General features: G+C 47.4%; 1 protein-coding gene across 1 annotated transcript in view; it reads left to right on the forward strand.

Moving 5' to 3' along the window:
• Nucleotides 1-21,276, forward strand: part of CLNK (cytokine dependent hematopoietic cell linker) — a gene marked incomplete at both ends in the record, with an annotated part of 122,837 nt that overhangs the window by 54,905 nt on the left and 46,656 nt on the right. Inside the window, 5 exons of the mRNA XM_079765249.1 lie at nucleotides 848-876; nucleotides 9,350-9,387; nucleotides 11,690-11,831; nucleotides 13,249-13,346; nucleotides 17,434-17,479. Of these exons, the coding sequence (XP_079621375.1) occupies nucleotides 848-876; nucleotides 9,350-9,387; nucleotides 11,690-11,831; nucleotides 13,249-13,346; nucleotides 17,434-17,479 (353 nt within the window). The remainder of the gene's footprint in view (nucleotides 1-847; nucleotides 877-9,349; nucleotides 9,388-11,689; nucleotides 11,832-13,248; nucleotides 13,347-17,433; nucleotides 17,480-21,276) is intronic.

Below are 21,276 nucleotides of genomic sequence, written 5' to 3' on the forward strand. Positions count from 1 at the left end.
GGTCCCTTCTCACCTGTGGACTGGACTAGGCCCTGATGCAGCCTGCAAGGAAGGCCCTGGAGATGGATGCGAACAAGGGGTGAGAGAGCCCTTGTCACGGTCCCCTTGGTTGCCCCGGATGGAGGGTCTCCATGGAAACATGCAGCCATGAGGTTAAAAATGCAGGCACGGATGCACATTGCAACCTCGCTCACAATAGTGAAAACTAGCCAGACCCTACCTGCCCCTCCAGAAATTACACAGCCCGGAAACATGTTTGTGAATAACAGTTAAAGACACCCAACCCATTGTTAACATCAGGATCCTGCGCCATCTTGTATGCTATGCTCATACATCTGTGTATTTGAGTGTGTGCACACAGCCTCACACACACGGGCACCTGTGAAGAGGAGGTTTGCACAAACACTGCCTGTGCAGCTGGTTGTTTTCTGCCGCGTGCATTTTTCTATTTTCTATATTCTCTGTCCTGAGCTGTTTCTTTGGGTCTAGGACAGTGGTCAGCAAACTCATTAGTCAACAGAGCCAAATATCAACAGCACAACAATTGAAATTTCTTTTGAGAGCCAAATTTTTTAAACTTAAACTTCTTCTAATGCCACTTCTTCAAAATAGACTCGCCCAGGCCGTGGTATTTTGTGGAAGAGCCACACTCAAGGGGCCAAAGAGCCGCATGTGGCTCGCGAGCTGCGGTTTGCCGACCACTGGTCTAGGACAACACAAATGTTGAGAAATCGTTCCGTAGGTTGACCTGTGAAACGGCCCTGGATGACCGCCCTCCCCCCACTTCAGGAAGGTCTGTGACCCATGCGCCGACTGACACTGACCTGGTTTCTCTGTTCTGCCCTAGGTCATGGCCTCGAGTCAGCAGCGCGGCAGGTGAGTCAGCACGGGCCTGTCAGACTCTTCCTTTCCTCCTGGTCTTTCTGTTCTTCAGTAACACCGTTGGCCTGTTCAAACGACAGGATCCTTATGGCCTTTCCCTGTTCTCGCTCCCCGGGGCCAGCCTGGCCTGTGGTGTCCACGGCTCTGGGACCAGGCTGAGCAGGTGGGAACTTGTCTCTCCACCTGGCAGCTGTGTGGCCTGGGGTGGGGCACAGATTGCTCCGGCCTGAGTTCCTTCGTCTGTAGCGCGGGTAGGAGTCTGCCTAAGACAGTCTTGTGGCTACTCATGAGTGTTCCCTCAACTGGACTTGGTGTGATGGGTTCTCCCCAAAATATGCACCAGGCGAATGGGTCAGAAACCATACTCTGGTTCTCTGTGTGTCTTCTCGGAGCCCAGCCCTTGGTACTTGGTGCTTATAGGACCCCCTTCCAGTGTGACTAAGAGGATGTACTGTTCCTGTTGGAGCATCCTAATTTCAAGGAACCCGGCCCAAGTGGCTCGGTTGGATGAGCACCGTCCTGTGCACTCTGAGGTTGCCGGTTCAGTTCCCAGTCAGGGCACACACCTGGGTAGCAGTGAGGAGAACAGGAAGAAGGAAACTAAAAATCGCAAGTATGAATCTACATGAAAAAACGAGCACCCAGCTCTAAGCCCTCCCAGAGAACATGTGACCAAGTTTCCCAGTCAGGTCCTAACAGAGGACCTTGTGTTCTCTCAAGGTCAATGCTTCCAAATTATACTAGAGTTTTGGTCTCAAATGTACCCCATCCCACCATCCACTCAGAGTCCTGGGGAGACTGTAGAAAATGTTAAAGGGGGCGGTGCCTGGGCATGAAGTTGCTCATTTGATGCTGTGGCTGGTGAATTATAAACCCCAGGACCTGCATCCTTCCCTTCTATCCTGCTGTTCACCTGCAATAAGGGAGACAGAAACTGGCAGGTGGGTATCCCAGTCCATCAACAATATTCTAGAGACTCGAGCAGGGAAAAGAAAACAAATCTAAACCCCCAGAATGGCCAGTGAGATACAGCTGCACAGGCCCGCCCACGCGCACTAGAGTGCATGCCCTGCCCACAATTCTCAGCGGCAAAGCACCCCACCCCCACACGCTGGCAAACCACTCCAGGTGTCTGTTCAACTCTAACAGAACCCATACAACTGGGAAGCACATGGCGATTGACATGAGAGATGGCTTGTCACAGGGGCATGTATTACATTCCCAGGTGCTTTTAAATTGTCTGTGATTTTCTTTACCGGGGGATTAGTTAAAAATAATGGTGGGGCATCCATATGAGAGAATGCTGTGTAGCCATTAGAAATGATGATGCTGAAGCGGGTTCCCTGACATGTCTGTGACAGCATGCAGTTCTATGAGAGAGCAGGCAGGAAAAGAGCGTGCACGCAACGTGACCATATATGCATAGACTGTAATGTGTGTGTGCGTGTGTTTAGGATGATTGTCTTGGTATGAGGAATTATGGTGATTTTCATTCTTTTTTACTTATTTGTATCTTAATTCTTCTATAGTAGTATATATTTTTAATATATTTTTATTGACTTCAGAGAAGAAGGGAGAGGGAGAGATAGAAACATCAATGATGAGAATCATTGATCAGCGGCCTCCTACCCCCCTATCCTCCCCCACACACACACACACACACACACTGGGGATTGAGCCCACAACCCAGGCATGTACCCTGACTGGGAATGGAACTCTGACCTCCTAGTTCATAGGTCAATGCTCAACCACTCGGCTATTCTGGCTGGACAGTAGTTTAGATTTTTATATACTAAAAACTATCCAAAACTGAAGAGGATTCCAGGGCTGGAGAAGACAGGCATGTATTCAAACATGACACTCTGTCAATACCAATACCCCTGGTGAGGCTGATATACAGGGAACAGCGCCATGCGTTTCCGTAAAATAAACTGAGCTTTTCTCCTGCCCCTGAATAGAGAATGAAATGGGAGAAGATAGCCCTACTTAGAAAGTGGGTCATTCTGTCTTAAGTCACCATCCACCGTAAAAACCCTGATCGTGTTGAGTCCATTAATCAGAGGAGAAATTTCATTTTGTCCAGAAACACTTGTTTTGTTTTGCTTTTAGTTTTCTAACGAAAGCAGTCTGGAAGGTTGTTTTTGCTGTTGTTTCTCCACTTTTAAAAGAAAATCGGATGATTTTAGAACTGGAGGAAGAAAAGGCAGGTGTGGAATATGTGAGCAGCTGGTGCCGCCTGCTGGCCCTTTCTGGATCTTGCAACACTTGCATCAATTTAGCAGAGGCCTGGTGGACAAAAAGAAATGCAAAAGTTGACAGTTTACTTACTGGGAAAAGGTGTTTGCCGATTTCTGGTAAGCCCAGGCAAAGATTTCAAATCACCCAAGATTGCTAAACCCCAGGATTAAGAATTTTCTTCCAAATTCCGTGTGTATCAGAGTCACAACACTGAGAAGTACTTGTTCTCAAGCCCACCCCATGGTTTATGCTTTGGCGGGTTTATACCGAGACCAGGAATCTTTCATTTTAACAAAATAATTCCAATTCAGGTAGTTCTAGGGTGGTTTCTTAAGAATCACTGTGAGAAGCAAAAAGAATCTTTCAAGATTGTCCCCACCAAGAAGCTGCCGTCAATTCTCTGGACAACAACTGTCTTGGAAAATCTCGTTTGAATTTCTGGGAATCTCCCAAGAAAGAGAATGACAAGCAACTGCCTGGCCTCTCACCACTTCTGCATTCATCTACCAGCTCATTTAAGCCATCGGTGGTTCTTCATCTAACAGATACTAGAACCAGTCTTGGGGACAAGCACTCTTTAAAAATATAAAGATAAAATGTCCCAAGGACTCAGCAAGTCTGAGATTCTAAGTCCATGCTTTCAGGTGAGGAGATTAAGAACTAGAGAAGGGAACTGGATTTCCAAGGGCCACCCAGTGAGAACATTAATACTGTTCTCTCAACTCACCAACAAATGTAGCTATTTCTGCGGGTTTGGACTCTTTGTGCTTGACATTTACACTCACAATCTTCAGATAAGGAGACTGTGTTTCAGTAAATAAAACTGAAATGCCCAAAAGAGCTAAATGACTGAGCTGGTAGATGGATAGATAGATAGATGATAGAGATAGATAGATAGATATAGATAGATAGATAGATAGATAGATAGATAGATAGATAGATAGAGATAGATAGATAGATAGATAGATAGATAGATAGATAGATAGAGATGATAGATAAATGACAGATATAAATATATACAGTACATGCATATATAATAGATATATAGAACAGTCATATTATACATATACTAGAGGCCCAGCGCACAATTAAATCGTGCACGTGTAGGGTCCCCTAGGCCTAACCTGCCATCAGGGCCATGTCCGTGGCCCCGCAACGCCTCATACGCAGCCCCTCGATGCCTCATACGCTCCGTGGATGCTGCCTGCGCCCTGTGATGCTCCCAGCTCGCACCCTTCCCCTGTGCGCCAGCCCCCCCTCAACCCCCCAACCCCCTGCAGTGGGACCACCTCCACTCACCACCTGGGGACCCACACTGCGCTCCCTGCTCCTGCCTGCCAGTGCCCATCCACTGCGCCCTCTTCGCCACGCAGCCCCCCCCCCCCCCCCCCGCCACCAGCCCCGCGCAAGCCCCACGTGAGCCCCGTCTTGCCGCACAAGCTGCAAGTCCTGGCCCGCAAGAGGTGCTCCATGCACCTCCTGGTGACCGGTTGTTTGGTCATGATGCCATTATGGCATGACAACCACAGGCCTTTTATGATAATAGATGTGCAATCTGTATCCATCTCTATTTCTATCTCTTTCTCTTTCCCTTCTTCCTTCTTTTGCTCATTCTTCTTCTCTTCTTCACAAGTATTACTCATACCACCAGGGCTCATTGGACATTATAATCCTCCACTCAGAGAGAGTGAAAATGGATATAAAGGAGTTCATTCCTGCTTTTACCTATAGCCATAGACCAATGGTCTAAAGTTTGGGACCTGCCAGAGTACAGGGTGTGGACGATCCTCTTTCTCATCATGGTGAGAGGAAGACTGGGTTGATGCCTCTGTCCCCAAATACCTTGGAGTTCCTACAAGATGAGACGTGAGAAAGGCAGCACGGCGTGTAGGGAAGAACCCAAGGCTGTGCGTCTGGAGCCCGGAATTTGAACGCTGGTTCTCTCAGGACATCAGCAAGTCCTAGGATCTGAAAGTGAGAGAAAATGGAAAGAAACTAACATCTATGGAGTCAGGTGTGGGCCACGTTTGATACACGGGTGTCATTTAGCTGTAGGGGGTGATTCTATTATGCTCACTGCACAGATTAGGGAAACAGAGCCGAGAACCCAGAAATCAGGAGAGGAGAGCCCCGATCCATCACCGTACATTTGGCCTCAGTTCTTTTCATCTTTAAAATGAGAAGGTCAACCAGATGGTGACGGTCCCCAACTCTCCGAGCTGCACAGCTGGAAGGGGAACCCCAGCTGGAAGAGCCCATGTGAGGAAGCGACAGGTGCATGGCAACAAATTTGTATGTTGAAAAAGATGCGTGTTTTGTTTTAAAAGGAGCATTAAATCACAGATAGTTTCCTACCACAGATCCGAAAGCAGAGAGTGGTAAGGATCTGGGTTGAGTGAAAAAGACTTGGTCATGAACTTGACCTTGAAAAGACGTGGAACACAGAACACAGGCGTTCCTTAGACAGGGCACTGAGCCAGGGAGGTCCGTTTCTAAACTTCCCCACAGCTGTTTGGGGTCGAGACTCTGATTCCCATTCCACAAGTTAGTATTAGTTGGCCAAGGCTCATGCACTTGCCCAATTTCCCGTGGCCACAAAGGGCCACGGCCAGGATCGGAACCCAGAGCTCCTCACTCGGCTTCCCTGCTCGTGCCTGTGAGCAGAGGCCCTGCTACGTTATTGGTGGAGTGCAAAGCTGGTACAACATGAAAGGCTGTGCGACGCTTTAAAAAGGAAACCATGAGGCTTCACCATGATGGGTGTTTATTGTTTTCTTATGTGAGTCACGTCTAGAGGTAAGCAGTCCCGGGCTGTTGGGCAGTCCCGCTCCTCGAGGTCCTCAGACCTCCCGCTCCTCCTGTCCCCCTCCCTCCCTTGCAGTGTCCTCAAATGGGATTTTGTCCCATCGCCTAAAGTAGTGATACCTGTGAACTGGACAGCAGGAGTGACAGAGGGGAGGAAAAGAGGGAATAAACAGCAAGCAACACTTTCCCTTTCCTGGAAGTTGCAAGTTGACTTCCCACCTCTTCCATCAACCAAAACCTGGATCCATGGCCGGATTTGGGACCGGAACAGTTTGGACGTGTCATAAGTACTTACTCTAGGTGGCCATGTGCCCAGCTGACCTCGGGGGTTCTAGTGCTGAGAAGAAAGGGGAAGTGGGGGGTGGCTGAGGCTGTCTCTGCGATGGAGTCCTCAGTGATGGATTGGATCCCTGGCCTCTTGTGTTCTACCACCTATTTGAGTAGGTCCTGCTGGTAGTGTCTGGAGTTGAAGGCAACCTGGACCCTCCCCCTCTCCTCTCCCCATCCCCTCCCTCTGAAAACTTGTGAAGAAATAAAAATGAAAGTTGGTTCTGCTTGGGGAATTTTTCCCAAGTATAACCATGGCAACAGCACTTGGGGCCCGGCCAGCTCCCCTGTCCCTATAAGGGTAGTGAATGGGGCGTAGACAGGCGCCAGTCTTGTGCTTCCAGGTGCTCAAGCAAACAGTCTGAGAGGATCCATCTTCACGGCCATCTTCCATGGAAGGGAGCTGGAGCTTCCAAGTTGGGAGTTCTCCCACCGCAGTGTGCGTGTCAGCGTGGGAGCGTGGGTGCAAGCACTCGGTTCATGCTGGGGACCCGCTTTTTCTTATTTCCTTTTTTTTTTAAGCACCCGAGATGAAAATGGTCAGGGGACCTCCTAATTTGATGGGCATTGGCCATACGCCTGTGTCATCCCTCCGTGGGCGTGAGAAGAGGTGTCCAAGTCCAGGGCTAATTGCTCTCTGCCCGTCAGTCAGGAAAGCCCTGCGCTTCTACCGGACACACATTCATCTTCATGTCCCTCTTAACAATAACGTCCAAGCGGGGCTGCCTTTTGTGGAGAGACGTTTCCCCGGGGGCCGCGCAGAAGAGCCGCCTGGTGTCGGCAGGTGATGAATGGGCCTCCACAGACAGAACCTGAGCATAACTCTTCCAGGACGGCGACGTGGGAAGCAGCTCCATTCATCTTGTTAGAAAACGGTGCTCTCTGAGGAGCCAACCTGTCCTTCAGTTCCTGGAAGGCTCAGAGACTGGGGAGCACTTGGGGGTGTCCGTTCGGTGGGGAACTGGGACCCGGCAAGAGGAAGGCTCAAGCTCCAGCTCACTCGGCGAGGGAGGAGGTCAGGTGGTGGCTCAAGTTTTGCCTCTGCTTCCCAGTTCTGGGGTGTATCCACTGCACCCCTCACTACCCCTCACAGCCGACTGTTCATTTATCGTGCGCTTAACGATGCATGGGAGTGATCGGGAGCCTGAAATCTCACCGCTGACTCGGGGAGGAGGCACCCCTCGGAGATGACATATTTATTGGCTTGCTTTGTTCCTTCAGAGAAACTGAAAAGACCAGATTAACCAGGGCAGGCTACCATCCATCACGCATGAACTACAAATGTTAGTCGTTTGAATAAAATAGAGGCCTCTGCTCCCCACATCACAGTCCGATGTGGGTCAAAGGAGGTCTTTTTCCAAACGCTCCCCTTTTGCCCAGTGGCATCTATTGCTCCTCAGGGCTTCGGGGCCCTCTGCCTCTGGCCAGCCCCGAGGCAGGAACCAGAGTGTGGAGTGGCCAGCGGGCCAGCCTGTCTCCACTCATGAGACCCTACAAATTGCTACCAGAAGGGCCTGAGCAACCTGTGGGTTTCTCTTCCAGGGACCTACAGGGGATGTAATCCTGCCAGACAGAAGGTATTATTAGTGCCTCAGGGTGGTGACAGCTGCTAGTCCCACCACCAGGGGGCGCTGGCACTGGTGGCAGGCAGGATTCAGCCCCTCCTATCTCAGATCTCCTGGAGATTAGCTTTGACTAATTAACACACACACACACACACACACACACACACACACACACAGGCCCTAGGCAACTTCCAGAAAGCTGTGTTTCCACCCAGCCTAACTTTCATTCATTTACACATCCCACCCACAGAAGACTGGGGACCGGGGACACATGCACAGCTATGAATTTTGTATTTTGGCATGGCAAGAGAATTCAGGGTAAAAGAACAACGTTTTAAAAAACGATGAAGTCAGACCCAGATGTAGAATACATGTCAGACCACACTCCCTGGACACAGCCAGACATTTGCCCTGAGGTTCTTAACAGCCAGGGAGGAGGGGAAATATAGTCTCTCCTGGGATTGGTGTTTTCCATTAAATCAAAGCAAACCAATTGCTAAGAAGCACACCGCTTTGGGTGCAGAGACCTGCTGGGAACTTCTCACGTATGTGCTAATATAAGGAATGTGATAAGAACATTTCCTGCGTATAATGTTCCTCATGCAGACTAACAGCATGACACTGGGGTGCAATTTAAGGAAATTAAGTCTAGGAGGAAGGAAAAAAAAAACCTGCAGGCCACGTGATCATCCTTCCTGGGTGGGTTTGCACAGTCTGAGGGTAAAATGTCAGCCATAGAACACTGAGCGCCCTACATGACCTTCAGGCAACCTTCACAACACAAGCCCAGGTGAGGGAGTGGAGTGCTGAGAAGCTTCCACTGAACAATATTTATTCAACAAACGCCTATCAAGAATTCACCTGATTGCCTGGCCAGTGTGGCTCAGTGGTTGAGCAGCGACCCATGAACCAGGAGGTCACGGTTCAATTCCGGTTCAAGGCATATGCCCAGGTTGTGGGCTCAGTCCTCAGTAGGGGGTGTGCAGGAGGCAGCCGATCAATGATTCTCTCTCATCATTAATGTTTCTATCCCTCTCTCCCTCTCCCTGAAATCAATTTTTTTTTTAAAAAGTCTCCTGGTCATATTGAGCCTTCTGCCTGGAACTGGAGATAGATGAATGAATAGATATGACCCGCTCTCAAAATACTGGGGTACAGTCTGTTTAAGGAGACAGAGGTATGGACAGAGAAGTGCAAAGGTAACGTGTGCCCTCGGGGGAGAGGGAAGAGGAAACCAGCCTCTCCTTGAGCTGAGTCGTGGTTTGGGGGCACTTGATGGGGGTGGGGGGTGTCTGCCTCTTTCCCTGAGGGTGTTAACCTGCTGTGGAAACTGTGAGGCTTCTTGGTTTGGATTTGATTCCTTCCCTTCCTTTCCATCGCCCCCATTTTGCAAGAGCAGCAGAAAGAGTGAGAAGGACAGAAATATGCACTTCATTGGGAGCAATTACCGTCCAGAAAACTTAATTGAAATAAGCACAGGATTTCTGGAGAAAACCCAGACGCATTAACCTTGGGTCTGTTTTTGTTGGCAGGCCAGCACCAGCCCATCCCTGAGCCTCCCCTGGACTGCGTAAGTCAGCCACTCCCCTCTCCTCTTTCTCCATCTTTGATATTTACAAAGTAACTGGCTTTTTCCAAGTCACATGGTGGATTAAAAACAAAGAGAAAAGAATGTTAAATGTATAATTTATTGGCAGTGAAAATTGTATTTCCATTGTTGGGTATAAAACTGTGTGCCAGTTTCTCAGCTATAAAAGGGAGATGAAAATTAATTTACACGGCCACTGCGAACACTGGATGAGTTGAAAATACCAACACGCACAGTGCTGGCAAGTGTGTGATGAGGGAGGCACTTCCTCCCACTCGTGGCGAAATGTTCAAGTGGAATGAACATTCTGGAAAGCAATTTCATAATATTAACCAGACAACAGAAAAGTGTCCATTTCCTTTGGCCCAATAATTCTATGGTTGGGAATTTAAACTAAGAAACTAAGCCAAAATTTGGATTAATATTTAAATACACTCATTTATATTTTATAATAATATATCTTAAATGGCAGCACATTGGAATCATGCTAAGTATTCAGTAATATAAGCATAGTTAAATATATTATATTCCCAGTATGAAGCCATTAATAATATTTGCAAAGAATTCTAATGACTAGAGAAATTTATAACATAACTCAGATAGCTAATATTTATAAGTAATTTTGTTGTTAAATTGTATATGTATAAAGGTATTATTTAATAGTTTCAACCTCCATATCTGTATATGATAGATGGAATAGATTGGATGAATGGATGAATGGATGGATGGATACAAAGGTAGTTAGGTAGGTAGGTAGATAGATAGATAGATAGATAGATAGATAGATAGAATCTGCCTGTAAAATCATTGGTTCTTTCCTATGTAAAAAAAAACTTTTTTTAATCTACTTAAAGTTATGGAACTTCACTCCAGGACACACACACAATCAATCAGTCAGTCACAAACGATTTACCTCTGAGATGGGACAGTAGATAATAAATAGGTTAATAGGTAAAATAGATGTAACTTCTTATAATTAAAACAAAGCTGTCTCCCTTCCCAGAAAGATATAAACCAGACTATTTCTATCCAGTTCTGTGGGCAAGACTCTCAGGGTCTAGGGCAGATTCTCCCCAGACAGGGGGAGGGGGTGGTGGCTACTGTCCCCCCCACCCCCACCCCATGTCCCCACATACCCTGCCCCCATGATCCAGCAAGGCAACTGGTCAGAAATGGACTCCGCTCTCACCTCCCCAGTTCACCCAGCAGGTCAAGGACTCCCCCAAAGTGGCTGCTCTCTGTGGGTGTCTAGGTGTTGGCCACACAGCATGGAGTATAAATGGCGCCCTTGCACAAATGCTCATCTGTCAAGTCCCCAAAGGAGCTGCATGCCTGTGCCCCAGCCCAGACCTCACTTCCGCGTGCGGTTCCTGAGAACAGCCCGCTCAGCTTTCCCCTTCACCGGGTCACCTGGGAAACCTCCGGCAAGCCTGCTTCCCCCTGGCGCTCTGCTGTACCTACACTCAGCACATCCACGGGAGGGGAGGGACCTAGCGGTTGTGGGCAGGTGCAAAGTAGAACCTTTACATGCACTGGGCTCAGCTGGATACAACCAAATAGGGCAGCTTCGCCACCTCCAATCTACAGATGGAGTGTCTGAGCCAGGGAGGAACCTGACCTCCTGGGTTCCTTAGTATAAGATCATGGCCCCTGCAAATAGATTCCCTTTCTGCGTTTAAGGGCTTAGGTAACCCAAGATGATCTCTCTATTTCAAAGACAGCCTATTAGTCATCTTTTTTTTCTTTTCTTTTTTTGGCGGCACGGGGGGGGGGGGGGGGGGGGGGGCGGGGCGCGGAATCATCACTTGAGGATATTTTCCCATTGATTTTTTTAGAGAGAGTGGGAGAGAGAGGAGAAGACAGAGAGAAACATCAATGTGAGAGAAACACATCAATTAGTTGCCTCCTGCATGCACCCTGATCAGGGCTCAGACTGGAGAGGAGCCTGCAACCCAACCGGAAACGTGCCCCTGACCAGAATGGAATCTGGAACCCTTCGCTCCACAGCCCGACACTCTGTCCACTGAGCCAAGCCCGCTAGAGCCCATGTGTCATCTTAATCACATCTGCACACCCGGATATTTGTTTGACTGAATAACAGGGATAGGAATACTGCGGGACATCATCAGAATGCTGCCTACCCTAGAATGTCCCTGCCCCAGAGCCCAGACGCTTAGCTCCCACCTCAGAGAACCTATCCCGCTCCCCTCGCCAGCCCTGCAGCCTGCCATCTTTATCACTGTTGTGCTTTTCCTGACTCACTCGAATGTTCCCTCCTGCTCAGGAGAGGAACTTCCCCGCAGACCCGGATGGAGCAGAGGGCCACGGGGATGACGACTATGAAGACCCCAATGTTCACGTGGCAGAGGCTTGGCAATGGATGAAAATCCTGCCCGCCCGGCCCATCAAGGAATCTGAATATGCAGGTAACGGTCGGGTCTGAAACCTGAAAATGCACGTGCTGCGATGTCACACAGAGGTTACAGCTGTGGGCTCTGCATTGAGTAACCGCGGGTTCAAATCCTGCCTCCGTGGCCTTCTAGAGGTGGGACCTTGAGCAAGTCTCTCAAACTCTTCTTCCCTGTTTGAATGGGGGTCATCATCGTAGAACTTATTCCAGAGAGTTCTGCAGAGGATGCCACGTACAATGTATGTGGAGTTCCCATGAGAGGACTTGGCAGAAGCAGAGCTCTGTAACTCCTGGGGGTTTTGTTGTTGTTGTTGTTGTTGTTGTTGTTTTAGTATATTCTTATTGATTTCAGAGAGGGAGAGAGAAATAGAAACATCAATGATGAGAGAGAATCATGGACTGGCTGCCTCCTGCACGCCCCCCACTGGGGATCAAGCCTGCAACCCAGGCATGTGCCCTGACTGGGAATCAAACCAGTGACCTCCTGGTTCATAGGTGGATGCTCACCCACTGAGCCACACTGGCTGGCTGTAACTACTGGCTTTTATCATCATAGCGCTCTTCCTGAGCCCTAGAGCCACTGGGGAGCATGGCAGGGGGCGGGCAGCCAGAGATGCCTGCACGGAGGGGCGGGCAGAGAGTGACAGGAAGAATTTTCACTGGGCGGATCCATTTGGCAGGTAGCCCGCATAGGAGCAGCACCAGAGCATGGCAGAAAAGCCCACCTTCCTCAGAGTGAGGAAGACCTAACTTCACACCCACGTTGCCTCTCTCTAACTGGGGCACACCGGGCAGCTCCAGCAAGTTCTCTGAACCTTCGGTGTGGCACACTTCTGGGAGGGAACGAGGACGGGTTGGGATGTCTGAGGGCCAGACCCACTGAAAGGATTCTACGGGAAGTTCTTTTGAAGAGAATCACCTTGTAAATAAGGATGCTATTCCTTGGTTCACTCTCTCAACAGGCATTTACTGAGTACCTACTGTGTGCCAGTTACCATGTTGGGACTGACCAAGGGGCACAAAGATACACAAAGCATAATCCATGTCCTCAGGGAGGTCACAATCTAGTGGCAGAAACTGAAAGATCAACAGATAAATCCGATAGGATATGTTAAGTGTATAAAATAGAAGGAGAGCGTGGGAGCTAGAAAGATCTTCAAAGGGTGTGATACAGCCCAGGCCTGAAAGGATGAGAAGAATTCCCAGGGGGTGAGAATGAGGGTGTTCTAGTCCAGACTTTGGCGTTTACGTGTATGGACCAAGCAGAGGAATTTCTCCTCTCCCTGCCTCCGTCTCCTTTGTCTGTGAAGGGGGAGTGCAATTGCTTTCCTCACGCTTTTGTTCTGGTGACTCAATGAGTTTGCAGATGCGCAAAAGTTTTATAAATTGTGCTGAGTGATGGAACGGATGAGTAATTTTTACTCTTTTCACAGATACACGCTATTTCAAGGGTGTGGTGGACACTCCCCTTTCCTTAGGTGCCAAGATTTCTATCCCTGCCGAGGGGCAAACCTGGACCACACAGGAAGAAGTGAGTAAAGGTCAACTGTGTGACCACATGAACCAAACACGTGTGGGGCACTTCCTAGCAGCCAGGAGCTCATCTCCTATTCCCGAGGCATCTTGTGAGGAATGAGCCGGTCAGGCTCCTAGGACTGGTGGGACCGTGGGAGGGAGGAGAGAAGACATTTGCTGAGGGTATTCTGTGAGCCGGGCATCAGGCTTCCACATGCATTCTCCAAAGTTCACCCCATTCTCCAGAAGCAGAATTTGAACTAGGATCATTTAGGTAATAACATACCATTTTGCCCAGATTCTTGGCCCAAAACAGAAATAAAAATCCCTGCCATGCTTACTTCAAAGGCTGTTCAGAAACTACAAAGATAATCTTGTGAAAATATTTTGTAAATGCAAATGCTCTAAACACATATATAGAACGTTATTTTTAATAACACTTTTGCTAATGTTTCATTTTCTTAATGCATAAAACACAAATTAATCGCCCCTGGGGTTGCAGGGCTCTCGGTCCTAATGTGTGGGTGTATTTCCTATCAGTATTTTCTATGCAGACATTTTATGCAAGGGAGTTCTTGTTGTATAATATACACATGATTTCCTTCTTTTTACCTTATATTCTGGCCTGCGGGGATCGAGCTGAAACCGGCTCTCCGACATCCCCCGAGAGGTCCCAGATTGCAAGAGGGTGCAGGCCAGGCCAAGGGACCCTACTGGTGCACAACTGGGGCTTGGGAGAGACTATAAGAGGGCTCCAGGGTGTGTCCGGCCCATCTTGTTTTAACCAGTCTTAATCAGGGCCAATCGGGGCTGGCCGGCCCGGGAGGGACCATGGGAGGGCTCCAGATGTACCCTGCCCATCTAGCCCGGTCCCGATGGGCCAGACCCCAGTAGCAAGCTAACCTCCTGGTCAAATAGTCGAAGAAACAGTCAGACACTTAGCATATTAGGCTTTTATTATATAAGATTGCCCATGTGCTGAACATTAATAAGCATAATCTTTATAGATATATCCCATTATGGAATTTTTAATTATTTTCCTTAACCATGGAGGGAAAACATTTTAAAAGCTTTTGGTACCTATTGTGAAATTTCTTATCTCAAAACATACTTAATTTACCCACCCAGCAGCTCTATATGGGAACGGCATAGAACCAAGACTGGCTATTACTTTTTAAATTATCTTTAAGTGATTTCACTGTTCTTTTTTTTTTATTATTGTGTCACATTTATTGGTGAGTGTGAACATGCTTTTGAATATAGCACATTCTTCCTTGTGTATTATTTTTTCACATTGTTCATCTATTTCACTTGAGGGCTTCTGCTAATATTGACAAGAAAAGGAAGTCACAAATTTTACCAATGTCATTTACACAGAACATATCCAGGAGAGATTGGGAGAGCAAGATGAGGGGTAAAATACTGAACATTTCCTCTTCACACAGGCACCATGCTCAACACTTTAATCACTCACTCAACAAATTCACTCAAGAAATATGTGTTGAGTGCCTGCCACGTACCAGACACAATTATAGGCTCTGGTATGCGAGTCCCTGTGCTCATGAAACTTACATGCTAGTGGAGGGAATCATTCATAAATGAATAAGCATTAGACCGTCAAACAATATGTCAAGCGATAAGTGTTTAAAAAAATAATTAAAGCCCAGCCAGTGTGGCTCAGTGGTTGAGCATCGACCTATGAACAAGGAGGTCATGATTTGATTCCCCATCAGGGCACATGCCCGGGTTGCGGGCTCAGTCCCCAGTGTAGGGTGTGCAGGAGGCAGCTGATCAATGACTCTCTCTCATCATTAATGTTTCTATCTTTCTCTCCCTTTCCATTCCTCTCTGAAAGCAATAAAAACATATTTTAAAAAATAAAAATAATTAAAGACAAGTATGGAGAGTTATGGAAGGTCTTTCTGAGTATAAGTTGGAATGAATAGTGACATTTAATCCTCAAAATAACTTTGCAAGGTGAGCATTATAATCCCTGTTAACAGCTCCGACTTTTATGAGCTCTGTCAGTTTGGGCCAGTTACCCTCTCTGAGGCTTTATAGCTCAGCTCAAGATCTCATGACTGTTAGGCTAATACATACAGAACACAGGAAAGGCTGCAAGCTAAGGGTGCAAGAAGAACATTGAAATAAGCCTCCAGCACCCCAGCCTCCACAGGGTAACCTGGGAGGAATTAGAAGCTGATGGTGCAATGAAAGAAGCCATAGCTACAACAAAACCCAAACCACGCTCAACTCCCAACTAGGCTGGCCAGCTGAAGAGCCACGCCCTTTCCAAGCATAAATATGGCAGTTCAATGTTCCACAGAGGGCAGAGGTGGACATTGAACATCCAAGATAAGAGGTAACAGGGGACCAATGACCCCTCCTTCCCATCCACTTTGGCCACCCCAACTTGATGCCAATAAAGAGGAACACTAAGACCCTGTGTTAGTCAGGGTTGTCTAGAAACATAGGAGAGAGAGAGAGAGAGAGAGAGAGAGAGAGAGAGAGAGAGAGAGAGAGAGAAGAGAGAGAGAGGTACACATACACATCTAAATAAAATAGCGGCTATCGAGGCTAACTCCAGGCTCTGCCGTCTACACGCTGGAGGGAGACCCAGGACAGCCAGTGGTGGAAGTTGCCGTCTAAGTCCAAAGGTCTGAGAACCGAGAGAGTGGATGGTATCAATCCCAGTTGAGGGCAGGAGGAAACCAGTGTCCCAGCTCAAACAGTCAGGCTGAGATCAAATTATCCTTTCCTCTGCCTCTTAGTTCTATCCAGCCCCTGGACTGGCGGAGGCCCGCCTGCACCGGGAAGGGCCCTCTGCTTTAGTCAGTCTACTGATTTGATTCAAGTGCTCATCTCCTCTGCCAACAGCCTCACAGACACACCCAGAAGTAACAGTTAATCAAATAAATGAGGCCCTGTCGAGTTAACATAAAAGTAATCATCATAGACCCCAATATTGACAGGCTTAAAGGCTTTCAAAGGCACTGGGCACTATTATGACGTATTCGTCATCTTCTTCACCCTCAGGTCTAGCAATTGTACAGCCCTACTACTGTAGTTCATTAATGTCTTTCATGATATTAATAATGACAACTAACAATTATTACACTTACATGGGGCCAACCCACTCCCTTCTCTAGGCACTTTGCATGATGTGTCACATGTAATCCTCCCTCTCTCTGGAGGTATCAGTACTTTTGTTGCCTCCATTTCACAGATGAGGAAACTGAGGCACAGAAGGTTCAGTGACTTGCCATGAATCATAGCTAGCACATAGTGATGGAGGTGAAATCCCAACCCAGGCTTTCAAGAGAGGCCACACACTGATCTGCCTAACTCAATTGCTTTCAGTGTCCTTGATCCTATAGGTTGGTCTTCATAATGGCTCAATGACTTGAATTGACTAAGTATTGTCCCTATTATAAAATTGAAAAATCTAAGGCTTATAACATGCTGAATACCTTTCCAAAGGTTCACAGCAATTAGAGACAGGCTTGGATCTCAAATCCAAGTATTTTTATGACAAACTAGAGGCCCGATGCACGAAGATTCGTGCAAGAATGGGCCTTCCTTCCCCTGGCTGCCGGCACCGCCTTTGCTCTGGCCGGAGCCACCTTTCTGCCTTCCCAGGCTGCCCAGAGGCCTGGAGCTGCTGGGGCGGTGTGGAATGCCTGCATCATCACCATGGTGACGACGTAAGCATCCTGCCCCCGGCCTCTCGACACCTGCATATGCAAATTAACCTTCCATCTTTGTTGGATTAATTTGTAGACTCACTCCTGATTGGCTGGTGGGTGTTGCGAAGGTACAGTCAATTTGCATCTTTCTCTTTTATTAGTGTAGATACCACCCAAGGCCACTACACTCTTCACTGGCACATGGGGACAAATATTGACATGTATTGACTGCCTGCCAACCATACACACATGGTGATCTCCAAGAACAATGAGTCCAGAGACCTATGCCTTTATCCTTGGGACTCTAACCAGATAGAGTAGTAGGACATTATATGGTATCATAGTCACAATTAGTAGGACATTATAAGATATCATAGTCACAATGTAAGAGATAATGGTGCCCATTGTCTTCTACAGGTGGACAAACCCACTATCAAGGACATCAGGAGCCAACATGCTAAAGGTAAAGTCAAGTCACAACGTTTGACAGAGAAGTAGAGTTCTTTGCTTCCAAAATCTTCTTGCATTTTTGTTTGTGGCCACAGATTTTCTTAAATCAGTGAGCTCTATTGAACTTTCATCCTTCATGAAATATCTACTTTTTCAAAGATTCTCATACATCTTGTGCTTTTTATCACCTTATTTTATTGATGAAGTAATCGATTGTGAAAACTCATATTCTGGGTTGTGCAATTTCAGAAAGAAATCGTTTTAAACCGTATGGATTTCATTTAACTTCTAAGTTGTTTTTCTAAGCATACCCCCAATAAAATCACAAGATAGAAATTTAATCTTAAAATGTTGATTAATTAATATAAAAACAGATATTAAAGCTTTAGGCAAATCAGCTCAATTTGGAGATGAAAATATGGGTAGGAGGCAGAAGGGAACTAATCAATGTCAGTGGTGCTCAAAGCACAAATAGAGGACAAAGAAATGTAATAGGATCATATCCACCATAATTTCTCTCATTATTTTCCCTTATGTCCCCATCCTCTCTCACAGTGCCCAACTGGAAAATATGACAGTCCCATGATTTATATTTCCCAATAACTGAAACATATCAAATTCAACTTTTATATGTCTACTGCTATGTTTTAGAACATATGACTAATCCCACACTTTCTTTAATGGGAAAGTTAGGGTCCTAACAGGAAATGGCATGCCCAAATTAGGGTAATGTCAGGTAGTTTCTTTGCTAAGGAGCAGTTTGCTGAGGGGTGTGGGTATAGGGGAAGAACCAGGGATGGTGCCAGAACTAGGGCTAAAGCAGTGGCCACTGTCACAACCACCCAGGCCCAGAGCGATGAGGGGACAGTGGCTGAAGACCAGAAGGGGCACATGCCTTCAGAGGAGCAGTGACCACTGGTTGAGGGACACCACCAGCCCAAGTGCACCGCACAAGGTGGAAGCCAAGGAAACATATTGCCTGGCCTCCCTCTTATCTCCTGGGGCTTCCCAAAGGCTGAGCCCACCCAGAAACCAGAGCACAGGACAGCCCATAAATGAGCCATTCTAGTGGGTCCCCAGGGCGGAGAGTGGGGTAGAGAAGGTGGAGGGTGGACCTGGAGGAGCAGAGAGATGACCTCAGCACCAGGAAGCATGGCAGAAGGAACAATGAGAGTAGCCAAAACCCAAGCTCTGCCACTCCCCGGCTGTGTGGCCTTAAGTAAGTCACCTAACCCAGCTGAGTCTTACTTTCCTCTTTAAAACGTAAAGGAAGCAGAGCTTGTATGACTATTTAATTCAGTCGCTTTCGTGGAGGCAGGAAGGATGCTGCAATGGTGGAAACAATAGTTGCTCCTGGTACATCTCTGTCTCCATCCTGCATAGCCTCCTAGATCCCCTTCTTCCTCCTATCCCATTCCTAATCCCCCAAAAATGGGGACTTCCATATCAGTCCTCTTCAGTCCTTAAAAGTGGCAACAGCTTCAATGTACACAGCACTCGTGATGGCTCTTCTCCATTAACTGATGCATTTTGCTCCTTAGAAACACCAAGTACATCAGTATGGAAAGTATTGTCATGTTTCTTTTTATATATATACTAGAGGCCCAGTGCACGAAATTGGTGCATGGTGGAGGGGGGTGTCCCTCAGCCCAGCCTGCGCCCTCTCCAATCTGGGACCCCTAGAGGGATGTCCAACCGCCCATTTAGGTCCAATCCAGGACTGCTGGCTCCCAACCGCTTGCCTGCCTACCTGCCTGATCACCCCTAACTGCTTCTGCCTGCCAGCCTGATCAACATCTAACTGCTCCCTTGCTGGCCCGATTGCCCCTAACTGTCCTCCCCTGTAGGCCTGGTCACCCCCAACTGCCCTCCCCTGCCAGCCTGGTCACTCCTAACTGCCCTCCCCTGCCAGCCTGGTCACTCCTAACTGCCCTCCCCTGCAGGCCTGGCCACTCCCAACTGCGCTCCCTTGCCAGCCTGGTCACCCCTAACTGCCCTCCCCTGCCACCTGGTTGCCCCTAACTGTCCTCCCCTGCAAGCCTGGTCATCCCCAACTGCCCTCCCCTGCCAGCCATCTTGCAGCAGCCATCTTGTGTGTTGGAGGGATGGTCAATTTGCAATTAGGCTTGTATTATATAGGATATTTTATTGATTTCAGAGAGGAAGGGAGAGGGATAGAGAGATAGAAACATCAGTGATGAGAGAATCACGGATCAGCTGCCTCCTGAAAGCCCACACTGGGGATCAAACCCGCAACCCGGGCATGTGCCCTGACCAGGAATCGAACCGTGACCTCCTGGTTCATAGGTTGATGCTCAACCACTGAGCCATGCTGGCCAGGCAGTGTTGTCGTGCTTCTTGACACAGAGGGAGACCAGATGCAGAGATCCCAGACCAGGCCATGAGCATTTAATATACAAACGTTCCAGGTCACAATTTGACCTTCGTAGATGTTCATTGAGAAATGAGTCCTGGGGAGAAACCAGACAAGAGCAGGACTTCTCAATGCCTCTCTCTCTCTTTTTTTTCTTTTTTTTTTTCTTTTTTACAGTTTGCTATAGATGTCCACCTTTACTTCTTTAATTACAGAAGCTTCTTTAGGGCATTATTTTACCTGTCAATATCTATGTTTAACTATTAAAATAGTTCTGATCCCAACTTCAACGGGTGGTTGGGGGCTTTTTTACCCCACACCACTGAGCTATTCTCAGACACCAACTGGTGCCCTACATTTCAATTCAATTCTGTCTCTATCTACCCCCACATATGTAACCTGAGATTCCACTGGTGGAGGGCTCAGTCCGCCCCTGCAGACACCAGTCTCAGTCCCAATTGTCACCTGCTTCTGACCGACAGACTCGCCATAGATTGGATGTTCCCACCACCCCTCCTTGGGTTTGGTAAATTTACTAGAATGGCTCACAGAACCCAAAGGAATATTTTACTCACTAGATTATTGATTTAGTATGAAAGGTTATAACTCAGGAACAGCCAGATGGAAAAGATGCACAGGGCAAGGCATGAGGGGAGGGTGAGGAGATTCCATGCTTCCTGAATCTCCAGGTGTTCACCAACCCGGAAGCTTCATTACATGGATAAGAGTAATTAGCTTAGTGGCCATTGGTGACTGAACCCTATCTCCAGCCCCCTCCCCTTCCCAACTTCCAGTTAGACTGAAAGTTCCAGCCCCTTGATTCCATGAATGGTTCCACAGGCAACAGCCCCCACCCTTAGGTGTGGCCTAAAAATTGCCTTATTAACATAACAAAAGATGCCTTTACAGTTCTCACCACTTAGGAAATTCTAAGGGATTTGGGAGCTCTGTGCCAGACACAGGGACAAAGACCAAATATATATTTCTTATTATAAATCACAATATCACAATTATCCTTTCATTTCTTTATCTACACTTTGCCTCTTCTCACAAAGAGATTGGAGTCATTAACAAAAATGTGCTTAATAAAATAGAAGAAAATGAAAATAAAAATCATAGAAAAACCTAGGTAGCCCATATGACAAAGATAAAATTCAGGGTCCTCAGGCACACATCACTACATTGTATTAAGATGAAGATATTAATTGGTCTCTGAGCTTCCTGGTAGTCTAAGCAAAAAGGGGATCATGTTGCTTTATGGATATTAATTGCCCATAACACAGAAAGCAAACCAAGTCTTCTGAGAGAGCAACAAGGACATACCTTTCAGAGATAAGTTAGTGCTGTCAATTTTACAGGGGATGTTGGCTGGAATATGGGTACCATGGCTACAAAAATAGGACTGGTTTTTTTAAAACAGACCCCAGTGTCAACGG

Source organism: Cnephaeus nilssonii, assembly GCF_951640355.1.
Source record: "Cnephaeus nilssonii genome assembly, chromosome: 1".
Lineage (NCBI taxonomy): Eukaryota > Metazoa > Chordata > Mammalia > Chiroptera > Vespertilionidae > Cnephaeus > Cnephaeus nilssonii.